Here is a 17,743-nt window from a genome sequence, read left to right as displayed (position 1 = left end):
TTTCAGAACTCTCCAAACACCCAACTTCTAAACTTTAATCTTCAGAACAATATGTGAATATTCTGCAAGGATCACAACAATAACAATATCCAAACAATAGAGAACATGAAGCAGTAAGCACATCCATGAGGCTCTTCTTCCACTTCACCCAGTGCCTGTAAACATTTGTTGAAAATTACTATGAACCAAAAAACATTCCAGTAGAGTTATGCAAATACTAAACACATAAAGGCAGACTCAAGCTCTAATGGTGAAAGATTTAAAATAACTTACATTAAACTTTCAAACCTAAAAATACAGTGTTACCTTGTACAGCTTTTTAAGCACCAGTTGAGGATGTACCTCTAAGTTACACATTGACAAGAGGCTGTAGGGGAGGATGGTAAATCTACAGGCACACTTAAGGACACAGTATAAGCTGCATCTGCCTTCAACATGACAAATCCAAGGTTATATCAGCAAGGAGAAAAAGGGTAACTTTGACACTGAGGTTAGCATTAGCATTGCTTCACAGAGCTGCCTAAACAGCTACACAATTCAATATCAAATATAGTGCAACACAGATTTGTCCAAGAGCTCAAAGGAATGGTGGGCCCTGACTGATGCCAGAGATTCCACAGGGCTTAACAATAAGCTAATCTTTAGGAAAAAAAAACAGAAAAACAAAGGGGAAATAAAACCTGGTAATTAGGTTATTAGGCCTCTATCTGGCACAAGGATTTGCTGCAATGACAACTGTCAGATGCTTGTGGCTACTGTAGCAAAATCAACTTCTTGCACCAATGGTTTGTACGGTTGCAGTTACACTCACAGGGATCATAGGAACACATCACTGAGCTGAGCCATGCAACAAGAATAAGGGATTTATGTGCTGCTTTTGGAAAAATAAGCTTTTAGTTACACCTGAACAACTTTTCTAAATAGACTTGCACTTTCATAAACCATATAATGAACAGAAGAACAAAGAAAGTTGTCAAACATCATAATATTCTTTAATATTGTCAACAAAAAATATGTTCCATGCAATTAGACCTGAACTTTTAATAGATTAATACAAGACTGGTTTATTTCTTCAACACTTAGGTGTGGCTATGACAAGAGTTAAATGGTAAACATGTTCCTTATGGTTGCCTAAACTCTTTAGGTTTCCAGATGTCATCAAATCCATGTTAGACCACTATAACTAAACCCTTCTACTTCCAGATCTAGAGGATGAACCCAGTGTGTTCCATGCCCTTATAAAGCTAAAATGGCTTGCATCAAGGAGCTTAATGCAGAAATCATAGAATTCTCACTAGAGGGTATTCTGGTTCAAGAAAGCCAAGGAACATGACTGGTAATTGTGTTAAGAGCGCTGCTCCATCATGTAATAAACTCATTCTACAATTCAAAAATTAATTTTTAATATGACTATACTTGAACAATAATTTTTTGGTATTTTCACCTTTTTGGGCCCCTGGATGTATAATGGACTGCATACAGCAGAACACATACTCTACCATCCTGTGATTTATGTCCCCAGACACTACATTTGGTCCTATTTCACTCACAGATACGCTTATGAGTACCAATGTTTTGTTCCCTAAAAGGATTTTCCTGTAGAAACACAGGCAAAATACAGAGCAAATGAAATATTTTCCCATATATAAAATCCTTTTCTTGGTCACAGCTACTACTCTGAAATTTGTAAAGTCACCGTAACAGTTCCAAAGCAAGTTTATGTTTACACATTCACAGGCTGTAGTTTTGGATGTGTAAAAATCCAGCAAGTATTTGATGGTAAATAAGAACAGAAATCTGCAGCATCAGTAACATCAGAAGAAAGGTACCTACATTTTTTATTTCAGACTTAGCAAAAGTACATGGTGAAAGGAGGGTCTTTGTTACTATTGAAAGTACATTTGTACTGATGTTAATGCCACCTCCATTCACCAGTTCTGTCTGTTGATTTTTGTTAAACTCCCAACTTTACAGACATTTCTGTGTGTCAATGTTATGTTTGGGCTCGGTACTTTTAGCTGCAAGTACCATCCCAGAATACAGAACTCCGAACACAGACTTACCTAAACTGGGTTTGTACAAATTACTAAATTGCTAAAGGATACTAAGTAGCAGCCAAATCCAGCACTTCTTGAAGCCTGAGCAACGGCCCTGTAATATTAATTACCGTTTAACTTTCCTCTTAATGAAGTATGATCAATGCAAAGACAGACAGGACTCAGAGGAGATACAATGGGGAAGCCGAGGCTCACAGGCAAGGACTGGAATGGCAACGGAGACCTCCAGTGGGAAGCAGGAGGGATGCAACCTGGTGGCACAAAAGTCACCAGCTAGCTCTCCAAGGTGCATGTTTGCTGAAGGAGCTCTCCCACCTGTAAACTTGACACTCACATGTACAGCATAAATCATCAGTAAACAGTCCAAGTTAGTTGCTTGATTTTGTTTGATATGATGAGTTGCTCTAAAGCATCTCGGGAACGATCTGAAAAAGAACAAAGGAATTTCTTGTTTTTCATTCAGATTATAGAGGTGCTTGGAACAGATACACAACACAGTAAGGGAATTCTATATCTGTATTTATGGTTCTTTTGCTATCATCACACTTCAGATACATCTGTAGGAATCCAAATCCTCTTGGTTCTTTCTCCAACCACCTAACTGTAAAGCATCACCAGCCAATGGAATTAAAACACCCATAGGCTGTCCTACTCCATTCCACTGTTTCTTGAATGGATGCTATTCCACACTTTCAGAACAGAGTCGGGGTTTAAGATGCTAGCATTTTTCTGAAGTCTTTGGGTCTCCATCAACATGCTGAGGGGGATAAAAAAAAGGAAGAAAAAATTCCAGTTTCCAAAACAACAACAAAAAATTCTCTCTCTGAAGGCTGCTACATTTCAAAGCATAACTCTCACCTTGCTTTGAAAATCTCAGTGTATGATTATTTTATCTAGTAAGTGATTAATTTGTTTGGGATTACTTATGGAGTACAGTGTGCTTTTCAGAAAGCAAGAAGGTATGATCAGCATGTAATTACCTTCTTATGATTAGACCAACCTGTTATCAGTGGGCATCCATGGAACAGAAAAATGTGTATCTTGGGACAACAGCTAAGGACAGCTTCCACAGCCACGTCTGTCAGGTTCACACAGCGCTCCATGTGTATCTCCTGTTAGCAAAACGTGAATGACAACAGCCTGTCAGAGCACCCAGGGTTTCAGAGGCAAAGCTTTCCTTTGCCCAACCAGTTTCAAAGATCTCCAACCAGAAGGAATTACGACCTCTGTGCACTGACCTCATATGTGGTCCTGTACAGACCAGGAAAATATCAATCTAAGGAAAAATAAGACAGCTTTTCTGGAAAGGGTCTAAACTAAAAACATAAACCTGAGTTTTTCCAACACACACATACCATTCAAGACATCTGAGAAAACTCTTCAATGAGATTCCATGGTGAGTCCCATCACTTTGACATTCTCATACCAATTGATTGTCCAGGAGAACAGAACCCAAACTAAATTCTGGTGTTTCCCAAAATGTCCCCAAATAGCCTCTGCTGGAGTTTCTAGTATTTCTATTTATTTATTTTTAGTATTTCTATCTATTTATTTTTACATGGTTCCTAAAAAAAATCAAGTAACTTCTTCAAGATTAGATTAAACCCTGCTCTTTTCTTAATTTCTCTTCAGTTGTTCAACTACTGCCTCTTGTACATGCTAGGAAAACATGAAAAGCAGAATAAAGAAACAGATTATTACCAGCTTTTTTCCTGTCCTCTAAATTGCCTTACCTATCAATAAATACAAGGTACAAGAAGAAATGCAGAAAAAAGACCATTTAATGAAATCCAGTGAAATTAGGATTTGGTAAAATATTTTGGAGATCGTAGGATAAAAGCAAAAAAAGCATTGTCTTATTGGAAAGTTTTTCCAATTTATAAACTCCAAGGATCTTGAAAGATGTAAGAAATGAAAGTCAGTCAGTAAAAACACTTCCTCAGAAGAAATGTTGCTGATAATAATAATAATAGTAATAATAGTAATAATAATAATAATAATAATTTTAAATTGCAGGTATTTTCTTTTGTTCGTCCTTCTGTTATTAGGTTAAGTCAGTTACCTTTAAATTCTTCGAACATGTTCCACTCACTAGTGCTACAACACCATCATCTGTTACCTGGAGAGAAAAACCACAATGGATTAAAGCTCAGTTTTTTCAAACACAGCTATTTGGATGCAAAAATCATATTAATTTATTCACTCCCTGCAGTGAGTGAATACAGTTAACACTACAGTATTTTCTTCCCAACTAAACTTGTATAGAAAATTAGCCAAGCTGCCTTTTTTTCATTCTATTAAACACTGTTTCATTTTTCTGCTAAGTGATCCAGCCTGGCTTTCTGCAAGGATGTTTCCAAGTGTGTAACTGCTATTCCTGCAGCTTCCTTCTCTCATTTAACAGTGGATACACTAATACCGTCAGAGCACAGCACTTTTAATTTATAGGTTTAAAAAGCATTTCTGCTCTACCTAGACCAATTTGGGTTGGGGAAAAAAGTAAACATAGCAGAAAAGTATAAAAAAAAAAAAAAGTGTAAACATGTAGTTACTCAAGAAGCTTTCACCTCATTTAAAATACACACAGGGAAACAGCTATTGTCTATAAAGGAAGACAATCAAGGAAATAAAAAAGCAATGAAGTAAATCTGGAGAAACAAGAGTTAAATGGCAATAAATAAAAATTACCAAATGAAATATTAAGACTCTTTTGATACCCTACCTCTGGAAAAATTGAAAGAAGAATAGCATCTAAAATAAGAACCTCCTACATAATTTCCAGAACTGACATTTCATTGTGAACGCTCAGTACTGGACTCACATTTAACATAATTACTCACCATCAGTGTCAATTGAATGCTACACTTACTGCAAAAAACCTTTCCCTCGCTTCATTATCTCACTGTAATTATGAAATATGTTACAGGATTGCTTTTGCAGCTTGTCTCCCCCTTCTCAAGCTAAATGCTGTTGTTAAATCTTCTTCCCTGCCATTTCCAACATTTAAAATGTTGTTTTTTCAGTGTTGACTCTGTACCATAACTCTGACAAGCACAATCACTCTTAAATTATCATTTAATTACAGAGTGTTTACTTCTACTAGGGGCTTGTATTGTTTAACATCCTAGATTATTACCTACAGCAGTTTGTCCTAACTGAAAGCCGGCAATGATCTGTCCAAGATCCTACTTTCTTTAAATTTAATATTTTGGATTACTTTACCACTTAAAAAAAATTATTGTGCTAAATAAATATACTAAAAAAAAAAAACCAAAAAAAACCAACCTAGGTAGATTCTAACAAAGGTTTATCTTTGGTTCACTATACATGCTCTAATACCAAAATGTGTATTTTTCCAGTCACCAATAAGCAAAATATACCTTTCCTTTTCCTTAAAAGGCAAAAATTAGAAGTAAACTATGGTCTAAAATCTTGTCAAGAGCAGAGCAAAAACGATCCACTTTGAACTTTATCATGATAATCTTAAAAAAGAAACAAACTAAAGCCAATTGGCCAATTGCCACTGTAGTTACCTGAGTAGATGAGAAGTCCACACTGTGAAGAAATTTGCAGTTTTCTCCTAGTGCCTGCAGAGATGCATCCATGATGCCTGAGCAGCTCCCCAAGTTCACTATTTGAAGGAATTGGCAGTTGAGTGCAAGAGCCAGAATTCCACTGTCAGTTATATCACAGCACCTTTTGAAAGACGCTTCACGCAGGTAAGGACAGGATAAGGCCAGTGCTATGACTCCTGCCAAAGAAACAACTTGAAAGAGTTATTAATTCTTTAACACAACCACCATGCTTGGCCAAAGGCTCTGGAACAAGTTTTGAGGAAGGAACAATTAAGATAAAGTGGAAAACATGTTGAGCATGGCATGGTTTTACCAGAAATCTAGCAGGAGAGTAACCTGATAGCTCTCTCCTAGGATAACTAGGCCTAGGAAATTTACACCACTGGAGAGACTTTTAATTAGTACTGGGGTGGCATTGGGGATTTTCTTTAAGCAATATTTACCCTAGATATTTTCTTAGCAATTTTTTTTCCAATTTAACAAGAAAAATAAGCCAGAAATAAGATCCCAGTTATCTGTGAACAGATAACACACCTTCTGAAGTAATTCCAAATCTGTTCTCCTTGCAAGAATTTAAGTTGATTTTTTTCAGCTGCTTGCAGTTATAAAGCTGCAATAATGCATTATCTGAAATATCACAGTCTCGGAGGTCCAGAGACTCCACAGCAGGGTGCAATACCTGTAATGAAAACCCACCATTTCAGTCAAACTCTGCTCTGCCATCAAACATCTGCACTTTTATATAAAGTACTTGTAATATTAGGCATCACATAGAAGTTTGCAATATAGGGTGGGGTTACCAGTCCTAGGAACTAAAAACTAAAGACTAAAATCTGGTCTATTTGTGCAACAGTTCAGCTCCTACAGCATGAACTGTTTCTGAGACATACAGAGTAGGAACACATTAATACTTAATGTGTAAGTAATGGTACTTAAACAATGGAAATACAATCTTGGTGATTCACTTGCTACGTGTGTACCCAGGACAACGCCCTCACACCTGCTAGCACACTTTGTGGGAAGAAATCTGCAGTGCAAAAAAAAACACTGTGATCAAAACTTCAACAGGTAAGCACAACAGGTAAGAGTGATATTTGGAAGGTATTTTCCCCCGAAGTATTTTTCTCACTCCCACACACTCTTTTGCTCATAAACAAGCACTCTCATTACCATACCATGAAGAGGTACCAGATCCTCATTAAATGGGATCTTTCACTCCCCCAAGACCCAGATTGGAATTTTTGTGAAATCTTTCCCAAGAGAACATTTATGAAAGCTAGACCCAAAGCAGTGGAAGGCCTCCGATTTTAGTAATAGCCATATACTCCCTTCAGCTTGTTACTCCCTTAACTCCCAGGGATAGAAACATAAATTTCCATAAACTAGCAAAGATAACAGCACAGCTGACAGGCTTGTTAAAGGCCTACTCCTCCTGGTGTTCACTCTAATAAGGTACTACAAGGAAAACTGGCTGTTTTGCAAATATATAAAGATTTTTAGATAGACAAAGGGTTGTCTGGATGCAGCACACAAAAAAAAAGATATTTAAAAATACAGGTTTGTATTCTGTGGACACATGTTGAATGGCTTTATAAAACTAGCTGGTAAAGGGGATTTAGAATAAAGAGTTTGACATGTCTGTGGATGGCTGGTCCAAGCAAAAAGCAGAGCAAGGGGGAAAAAGACACATGATAACGCAAATTTGGACAGAATAGGGAGGTAAGAGATTAAATAGAAGTTTACACAAAAGTTCAGATTAACAGAATTTCATCTGAAACTTAACTTCAAGCAAAATTCTTAAAAAACATACCCTGAAAAACAGAGAAAACATATGAAGTATGTGTATAAAAACAAATGGGAAACTGCTAGTAAAGAAAGTTAAGGTATAATACAACCAAAGAAAATGATGACAACAGAGGATAGAATTGCAGGAAACTGCAGGAACAGAGAAAGAAAAAACATGAAAAAAGAACCAGAGCAGAATTTTCCCAGAGTCACAAGGAAAATAGGCTCCAAGAGAAGGCACTGATCAACTGCTGAAAGATGACAAATACAGAGGAGACTTAAGAAAGAGACAGCAGAAAAGTCTGTAAATTAAGGTCTCAAGTTTATTTCCAGACTAAAAATATCCTAGTGCATTTTGTGCATTCATGCACACACAATCACATGGCTTTAACTATATAATCTCTTAGGATGTTTTGAAATTATCCCTTACTGAAAAGGTAACCTAAACCAGATTTTGTCCAGGCAATTTTTCAAAAAGTAGATAAATTAATAAGAATTTGATTTTTACTCAAAGACTTACTTTGTGTAAACATGAATCCTTTTATCTAAAGCTAAAATATTTGGTTTGTAAGTTTTCCACAGTGCTTCTGCCTCTAGTCTTGGCTCCACTATCCGGACTCTGAGAAACTGATAATATTTGTCTCTTGAGTTACAGGGCAAAGCAGGAATGCACAGGGAGTCATTAATTTTCTGTTTCATCAAGGCCAACCTTTAGCTTCCCTCAATTCTCACACCTCCCTTTGAGGCTGAACAAGATAACCGTAAACAGATAGCAAAACAGATGTGTCCCTGAATTTACAGCTGAAGAAATATCATTAACTGGTGTCTCATTGAAACACTGACACACATCAGTGTGCAAAAGGGATGGGAGAACTTTAACTATTGATTTCTAGCTCTGCCATCCTTATATTTCTAGGAACCAAAATTTAAATAAACTATATGGAGATTGTGTGCTTAATGTCAATAGAATTCTACCGACAGAGTACTGTCAAGCTGATGAAATATACAGCTTTACCTGATATATATGAAGTTTTACATAATAGACATATAATAAATTATGCATGAGCATCTCAAAACACACAATACTCAGGAACAGACTGGTGTGCAAGAGAGGCTGCTTTCCCCTCCCAAAACAGACAGTATAGTTTAGAATGGACTCTTACCTCACTGATATTTGCATCAGTTATTTGCCCTTGCCTACTCATTAATTTAATCAGTTTATCCTTTATATTGGGTGGCAAGGGCTTAATATCTGCAGAGTATCTGGACAAGTTCTTTGTCAAACACTGAAGGCATCTGAAATAAAGAAAAGTTACAGTACAGTCAAAAAGAGGCATTACATAGTAGAACTAGAACAATCAAGCCATAAATTGTTATCTTCTGCATCCAGCTATGGTCTCCTCAGACCTTATCAGTTTCAGCTGTTCCATGTTGCCATTGATTCAGCTATTGCCCTTTGGGGTCAAGCATCCTTCATCCTTCTGTGAAACTCTTCCCTAAGCAGCTGAAGGCAAAAATCAGCCCCTCAACCATTTTTTTCTGTGCCTTCCTCAAGCTGTCTCTGAAATTCGCAGTTGCAATGTGAGCTGTTCAGCATCTGATCTGGTTGAAAATCCCCTCTGAGGACACAGAAACAACAGTGCCAGGATAAGTGGCTGAGTGCAGGGTGCAGCAGCAGCCTGGAGTAATGCCAAATTAAATTTAGCATAAAACCACAGCTCTGGAGTCCCTACAGGCAACTGGTTTTGCAACAAAACCTTGTCTGGCATCAGAATGCCACCAAACTGCAGGAAACTAAAATCACACCAAATAAAAGCTTTAAAGAGGTCAAAATATTAATGCTTTATAATCTGAAGGGTAGCACAGACTTAAGGCAGGAAAGAAGCAAGATTTCCATCATGGAGTCACATTAAAAAAAAGCCACTAAAGTTCATACTGAATCAAAGGTTTAAAAGAATTTAGAAGCTAAGAATGTAGTTACCAAGACAGAAGCAATATATTTTGATTCAGGGTTTAGCAAGAGGAATAGAAACTATGTAGATGGTTAATTATTACCAGATGGACCTAGGTAGAGCTAAGACAATATATTACTTGCTTGACTTAGTTGTGTTTGTAGAAGGAGACGAGAAAGATGAGCTATTGTAAAGATGAAGAAACTGTAACTACACCTGGGCCCAAAACCAGCCAGAACCAGGCTGGGGAGCTTGGACCATGGCCAAGGGTCCAGAGAACCTGCCAACAAGGCAAAGGTGAAGAGTTTAATGAGAAGAAAATGTCCTTGACTTCATCTTAGGAGACCACTGACCCATTTCGAAACCCACTGACTCATTTTGAGGAAGGACTTTGAACTCATTTTAATATGAAGTGGGGGTATGCAAGGTTAGGTAATGCATATATATAGGTATAGTGAATAATTATATGAATATATAAGATTTTTGTGGATAAAAAGAGGGCAAGAGCCCCATGGATTTTGCACATGCCTTTGGAGATTACTCGTGGTGTGCTTGGTGTTTGTAACAAACATACACTTTCTAACTTTAACTGAAGTTGGAAAGTCTTTGTCTGTGCATCAGTACAGTGTAGGAAAAGCACCTCAAGCAGGTCACTGCAGAGAACACTGTAGGCAGGAGACATTTCAAGCAGAACCTGGGCAGTTAAACCCAGGCCTTGCCTGCAGAGACCCTTATACACCCAAGCACACACCAGGATCAGCTTTAACTCATTCCTTCAGAGATGTGCAAGCATTCCATGCCTTCACGGAAACCTCAGTGACTGCTGGATGAACTTGGCTGACTGACCAACAGAGAAGCCCGTACCAAGCTCTGTCTCCGTACATCCAGGTTACACCATCCACATTCTTTGTTTTGAGATTAAACAGCTTATCTATATACAACATTCCTCAACTTGACTTCAGAAATTAAGAAAATTGTTTATCTTTTAAAAATAAAAAATCTTATCAAAGATAATAAACACACCATTTATTATCATCTCTGAAGACCACAAATGTGAACCTGCTCGCAGGCAGGATCTGTGCAACACGGTGAGCAGAAAGGAGGGGCTTGTCTCACTAATACAGCTTCAAAAGGGACCTGTAAATCTAAACCAACTACTTAGTTCAAATTTGAAGAAAATACCCCAAACCCAGCACAGATACATGGAAATCAATGTGAGCTATGCCAGCTGTCTCTTACCATGGCATATTAAATTTAGCTTGAAGGGCTATTAAGATTAATCACATTTTTTTCAAAAAGCTGGTTGATATTAGCACGGTACAATACTGATCTGCAATTTAAAGAATTATTCATTAAATTATAAAGGTTTTCACAGTAATTCTACTTTATAGGAAACTATAGGACACTTATTGGCCGCACCATGGTAACTATAATCTTATCTTTAGTGCTGTAAGGTACAAATAATAACCTAACTGTACTCTTTGCTAGCTATTTTCCTTTTATCTTTCAAATGAAATATTTTATTCCTGTGCTGTTTCTAACTTCCTCTGGAACACAAAGGAATTTGACAGATAACACAGAGAATAAAAATTTTCAGTTCCCCTTCGAGTTGCAAGATAGAGCTTAAAGACTAAGTAGCAAATTAGATAAAAGAATAAAAAAGCAGACACACAGGATGCTAAACGTAGCTGGAACCAGTGGATAAACAGATAATGAGGAATATAGCAGCTTCTGTGCCGAAGTTATGTAACAAGAAGCAATAGCGCATGCCCTAAGAGAAGTTCAAGGCAAAGTCATCCTTTGCAACATTGGGGACACTTGGTGACCACCAGAGACCCCTTCAGATGACCCTCTAGGACCACGAAAGGACTTCCAGTAAGACGTGGATGCATGCAAATTAGTTCCAGGAAAGTGATATTTACGTATTAGCCAGGAACTGCGCTTTAAAGAATACATAGGAGCACTATGGAATAAACATCTTGTAAAGTGTCACGATATACTCACTTAGAGGAAAGATCCTCCAGATGTGTCCAGCTATGCAATAAAGAATGCCTGCTTTCTAATGCTTCAAATTGTGATAAATAGAGACCCTTTTGTTCGCCTAAGCATATAGATATGATGCTTTGCAAAACTGTGCTTTGTGAAATCAGGATGTAGTTGAAGGCTGCTGCTGACGCCTGCATAATCATTTACGGCCTTGCGAGCTTTCTTGAATTCCAGAAAGTTACCAAGATAAGCCCTAAAAGGGAACAGCGAAGAAAGGTCAAAAGGATAGGACTGAGGAAGACTCTTGATCTTCATCCCGCGACCACCAGAAGGCAGAGAAAAGACCCCCTAGCAACTGGAGACACATGCGCAGAGACACCCGAGAAAGGACACGTAACCCAGAAGCCGTACCACTTAAAAGGGAGAACGCGGAAATTAGAAGCGCGGCAGTTGGCGGAGCGGAGACTCCCCTGTCGCCCAGCGCTGATTTCCTTTAATTGAATCATATCACTCTCTTGAGTGCATTCATAACACAAATTGTGTTAGAAAATTTGTTTGCTAGCCTATTTCGGTATCAACATGGAGAAAAACCTCAGAGCAACACACCATTCACTGGATTCTCTAGGGCCAGGTGAAGCCAGGGATCCTCAGCCGTCCCTCCACACCCAGATCTGTCAAGGATCATCCTGTTACCTCCCTGCCAAATTTTGTCACCCCTGTCACATGCCCTATAACTCCTCCCAAAGGGGCACCTCTGACAATCCCTGCAGCCCCCGAAGGCTGCCGAGCCCTGCCAGCACCCACACTGGCTGCACCCGCTCCGCCACCGCCGCCTCAGGCCTGCCGAGCCCCGTCCCCCTCCCAGTCCCCGGGCCCGGCCCCCTGGCGGGGCGGGCGGGCGGCAGCGTGTCGGGGCGGCACTCACAGGTCCAGGAGGAGCCGGACTTCCTCGCCGGCGCCGTCCCAGCTCATGGCGGGGAGCGGGGAATGCGGCGGGGCCCGAGGAACACAGCGGGGAGCGGGGAATGCGGGGACGCCGGCCCGGCCCGGCGGTCGGTGCCGAGATGGCGGCGGCGCCCGGCGGGATGACGGGAGATGTAGTCCCGCTTCCGGCCCGCTGTGGAGCGCCTCGGCGGGGCTCAGGGAGCCCTCTGAAGCGGCCTGAAACACCCCGCAGCAAAAAAACGGGGCTCCCACTCCCCATTTCCAGAGCTTAGTAGTTAGGAGAAAGTGTTTTCCCAAGCCTGGAAGAAGTACAGGGGAGGCTGGGAGCCTTCAGGCAAGGGCCGCGGTGGTTTTAAGGGCCCTCTCCCTCCTTGCTGCCGTCAGTGGAGGCATTCCACAGCACCAGGTTTCCTATTACCGCCATCCATCATCTGCCAGCTCTTTCGTCCTGCAATTAATTTTGTCTTTGTTTTTGATTTTCTTTGGTTTTTTTTGTGTGTGTGGTTTTTTTTGTTTGTTTGTTTTTGTTTTCTTTCCTTTTTACATTTCTAGATGGTGTGGTATAAATTGAGACCACACATTCCTTGGAAGCTGGCAGCATTATGAGTATATAAACACTGCATCCTCATTGTGAGAAACGATGCTCACTCTTTAAAATTTTTAAAAGTTTAATAAGGGATAAAAGGGATAAAATCCAGCACTGGGGCCCTCTGCTATCTGCCAAAAACACACCCTTAGCTTAAAACCACGTTCTTTATATACTGTTACATACAGGGGCACATGCATATTTGTAAGAGTTTATACATATTTAAACATTCCTTTGAGTTTAGATGTTCTTTTGCTTAGTTTTAACCTTTGACTTGTCTCCATGCCATCTTGTAGATTAAACCAATATATTTTATTTCTTCTCCTGGTTCCACCCTATTGTTTTTAAATTCCCTGATAACGAGGAGCCAGTAAATTGGGTTCTGTTTTTTGTCACTGTTATCACTCCAATAGTCTACAAACGCAAGGAACTACCTAATGCTCTTACACCATTCTCTTGAGTTAGCCACATAAAAATATTTTAACATCACATAGTCTCTATTTTAATATTATGCTACGGCCTACGATATATTTATCAAATTTACTATTTACTATTTATATAAGCTATATGGTGCATACATAAACTCACAGATTATACTATACCAAGAAGCAATTAAAAGGAAATACAAATTGTACTATATCAATATCTTCGTGATTAATAATGATATGCAAAAGCTAATACATAAATGCAAAAGCCAATACTATATTGTCATTTACAACAATCGGCTTTGGACCCAAGACCCACCACCCACCCCTACTAAAAACGTGTGATTGACTAAGAGATGGAAACAGCTGTTCTCACAAAATTAACAGAAGTATCCATATCTAAGAGAAACATAGGTTCCTGATGATGCCTGATGTGAGGCCACTCCTCAAAATTTTGAGAGTTTAGTAAGGGATGATAAGGGACAGATCAATAAAGCAAAAGTAACAGTACTGGGTGACTGCAGCAGCCAGAAGCAGCCCAATTCTTTAGCAAGCCATCCTTTATACTGTTGCAGCTGCATTACTTCCCCAAATGACTCTGCACGTTTCTCAGAGCCCATTTACCACAGCTCTGCCTCAGGTTGCCACAGCATTGCAGAAGTCCACAGCTATAGTCTCTGAGGGTCCCTCAGGGAGGCAGTCCAGGGTGGACTTCCGATGCCACTTTAGACGTGGTATTCTGCTTTTATGGTATCTTGTTCTCTGCCTGTGATATCTTGGTTATACATTTTACAAGAGCAAATGTATCTTGTGATTCATCTTTTGCAAGCACACTTAACACCTTGTGATAGCCTTGCTCCATGCAAAATTTTAGTTCTACTGTTCACAAAAGCAATTATAATTTGCACTGTATCTACAGAAGTGGTTATGATTTATTATAATTTGCAAAAGCAAATACATAATAGCAAAAGTCAACTGTTACATAGCAGACTGTAACACCTGAAAATTTTGTTAAATCAACAGCTGAAACATCTGGATTAACAAATAAATCACAAGGGTGCTGATGGATGATAACGCTCCAAGGCTAACAAAATACGCTTTGTGATTAGATAATTAGAAATATCCATTAGTAGGTAATTGGATGATTCAAATCCTACCATTATGGTGAAAGTTATAAAACACCTTAAAGAAAAAATGCTGGTATGTGACAAGTTTGGCTGTGACACCTCATGCATATGATTAAATATTTATCCTTGCAATGCTATTCAGTCACCATGAGCCAGTTATTGAAACAAAGGTCAACAGACAAACAATTTTCATCTGTTAAAAATGCATTTATTAAGCTGGCTGAGAGAAAGCATTAGAGCCTATGCTCTTTGAAATGCTTCTCTAGAAGCATTTCTGTTCCATATAGATTTCAGTGGGTTTATACAGCATTTTTACTACATTTCCCGCTTTCCTTTTTTGCTTAGTATTCAATAAGCAAGCAATTAGGTATGCATTCCATCAAGCTACTATATCTTTAACCTATTGTTGATGCAAAACCAGCCAGTCTTCCTTATCTCTTCCCTGCACAAGGGTATAGGTATATATTACACCCAGCTGCTTGTCTTTCTATTTTACCAGTTCTGCTTACTAAATTTCCTTCCCATTGTTAGCTATTCTGTTATAGTGAAATTAAAATCTTTATTTTCTTAAGTTATAGTCATGTCAGTACTTCAATTTACATGTGTTAATTACAAGCTCCTGGTTTCATTGGCAGGCCTCCCTGGAGATCCCTTTCCTGGGGTCAGGAGACATGATAAAGCTGTAGCAAACTGAGTGGTACTGACATATTCTCTGTGTCTGGGTGACAAACCTAAACAGCACACAGGTCTGGCTGACAAGCAACCAGTTCTTTTCCTATTTTTCATGAGATTCAGTTCACTTTCTCCAACAGTGAGTCTGGAAGAAGGTAGTAACATGGCTAGGGTTGCGCTTGGGGTAGGTTTACTGTTCCTCAGCTTCTCAAGTGGAAGTAATTAAATAATTACTAGCCCAGTGACTTTAACTGTCTAACCTCAGGAGCTGCTTCCAAAGTAGCTCATGAACTGCCAAACTTCACACACCTATGCTCAACACACATCTATGGTGTATCTCAAACTGACATCAGATTATCCCAAGGAACAGACACATGCTACTCTTGCACTGGTTTGACTGCTGGCAGCTGCAGGAAGGACTTCAGCCACATCAGCCTGAACATGTGGAGAAACTGCACTGATAAAGCAGCAGGCTATAAAGAGTGACTCAGGAAGTGCTTGGACATAGACTGTCTGCAAAGAGTGAGGTCTCAGCTTGTGCTGGTATATGGGATTATTCCTCCCCAGGTGCAGAATAGGACTTGCCTTGGCTGAGCTTCATTAGGTCCCTATCTGCTGCTTTCTCCAACCTGTCAATTGTCCCTATTCAGAGGGACACCGTGATGTTGCCAGATGAAAAATCATCTGTGCCTGGTGGGCTAACATGATGCTTATTCTTCAAAAACCACTGGCCTGTGGAACTGCACAATATCCATTCTGCAAGAAGAACTAGAAAGCAACCAGCCCATCTGCCAACTTCTACCAGTTCACCAGGCAATCAGGTATCACTTTGGGCTCAACCTAAGAGACCCCCAGGACAGAACAATATGTGCACAAAGAAGTGGGAAAATATGGTAATGATTTCAAGGAAATTATTATCATATGTATGTTTATTCTGGAAAATCAATGAATATGCATGTAAAATACAGTATTTAAACAGGAGCTTTTCTTTATTCAGCATGCACAATATTTCAGAGTATATAGCCCCTCATGCATCCAGCATGGAATAAAGAATATCTGCTTCTTAAGACTACATATAATAGTACATATAGTACTACATACTACTACTATACAATATTGTATTGTAATATACAATACTATACACACATACTACATTGGTGTTAAGGGTTTGTTATTTTTACCCATTTTGGGGAACATTTAGTAACATCGATCAGTATTCCCAGTTTTGAATCATCTATTAACTTGTGAGCATGCACTCTGCATGTCACATTTTCAGGGTCATTAAGGAAGATGTTGAGTGATATGACCTTAGTATTGACACAAGGGACTGGTCTCCAGCTTGTTTTTGTGCTGGTGATCTTTTGAACTCAGAAGTTGGAGCTGTTGCCAGCTGACTTCACTGTATAATTATCCAGTCCATACTGGGCTTCATAGAAACCTGATCAAGCTCAATGGAAACCTGATCTAGTTAAACATGTGCCTGCTCATTGCACAGATGTTGCACTAGTTGACCTTTAAAGATCCCTTTCAACCCAAACTGCGTTATAAGGACTAAGGCAAATAAGGCATTGAGAAACTAAATCTTTCTGTGTCTGCTTTGTAGAGTGAAGTTCTGGTTCTGTTGGATCTCGAATGGAAAAAAAACCACAAGATGCTTAAGAGAAAAAGGTGGCTTTAAAACTTAGTACATGTCTCCTGCAATGCTGGGAAACATGTAATGCACTAGACCAGGACAGTCCTCTCTGGTGGAGCCACTGCTGTACAGAGTTCTGTGGAGAGGTTCAATAGCCTCATTGTTCCTCACATCTTTACAGTATTCTTCCAAGTAAAACAAATCCATCCATCTCTTACTGTACAATACCAAACGTTCTAGAGGGTACACTGAGGTTTGCTGAAAGCATTACATTTTCACACATTCCCGTGGGAACAAGCCCTCACAAAGAGCACACACAGACTGCATTGTTAGTGGCAGCACACGTTGTATGCTCAGGTTCAGCAATCCCTCATGCTAACGTTCATCTCTGCAACCAAATCCTAGCATTAAATTCTGCCTAAGTTCTACTTGAAACCACCCACCTTACAATTCCTTTTGTGATGGCCCCCTGCAGCACTGCTTTCTACCAGGTCCCAGTCACACTCGGGGGTGGGTCCGTATTTTCTATTGTAGAAGCTCTTCTTATTGGCCTTCACATTCTTTGACCAGATTGATTTGGTTTTCCTGACTCATCCTTGCAGAGTTAGGCAGTTTCTTCTGAGTCTTCTGTGCTTATGTCCACCTCTTGTACTTCCTTTTCATGCTCGAGTTCAGTCAAGCTCTCCTTGCACATCCATGCAAAACCTCCTGCCATCCTTGCAGGTTCTCCTGCACAACAGAACAGGCCATTCTTGAGCTTGTAGAAAGTTAATTCCTTGTGAGATACAAAAAAAATCCATCAAAAACAGTCTTTCAGAACCTGTTCTCTTTTCAGGATCATATCAAGTGGATTCACCCAAGTAGATTCCCTAAACATGCTGAAGCCTTTTGAAATCCAGGACAGCAGTCCTAGCTTTTGTCTTCTTTCCCCCTTTCAAGATCCTGAACTCCATTTCAATGGAGTTAACTTCTAGTAAAAACTGCTTTTAGTGTTGAAGGA

At 39.4% G+C, this 17,743-nt stretch overlaps 1 protein-coding gene across 7 annotated transcripts; it reads right to left on the bottom strand.

Moving 5' to 3' along the window:
• Window positions 1–13: 13 nt before the first annotated feature.
• Window positions 14–17,210, bottom strand: AMN1 (antagonist of mitotic exit network 1 homolog). 7 transcript variants are annotated; one of them, XM_088055902.1, is made up of 9 exons: window positions 12,281–12,407; window positions 11,374–11,608; window positions 8,581–8,713; window positions 6,167–6,311; window positions 5,591–5,808; window positions 4,120–4,176; window positions 3,058–3,169; window positions 2,392–2,482; window positions 14–155 (listed from the first exon to the last, which is right to left on the bottom strand). In XM_088055902.1, the coding sequence occupies exons 2-8, from the start codon at window positions 11,556–11,558 to the stop codon at window positions 2,409–2,411; spliced, it is 924 nt and encodes a 307-aa protein (XP_087912028.1). In that variant the 5' UTR covers window positions 11,559–11,608; window positions 12,281–12,407; the 3' UTR covers window positions 14–155; window positions 2,392–2,408. The 7 variants fall into 7 exon arrangements, with proteins under 7 accessions (XP_087912028.1, XP_087912027.1, XP_087912026.1 ...); XM_088055901.1 differs by lacking the exon at window positions 14–155 and adding an exon at window positions 1,815–2,308; XM_088055900.1 differs by lacking the exon at window positions 14–155 and having other exon boundaries at window positions 1,815–2,482.
• Between the last annotated feature and the right edge of the window lie 533 nt (window positions 17,211–17,743).

This window comes from Pseudopodoces humilis, chromosome 5 (assembly GCF_049639895.1).
Source record: "Pseudopodoces humilis isolate 2021_Gansu_Grassland_sample_001 chromosome 5, ASM4963989v1, whole genome shotgun sequence".
Taxonomy (NCBI): Eukaryota; Metazoa; Chordata; class Aves; order Passeriformes; family Paridae; genus Pseudopodoces; species Pseudopodoces humilis.
Note: the sequence above shows the minus strand (reverse complement) of the source record. Positions and strands in the feature narration are given on the sequence as shown.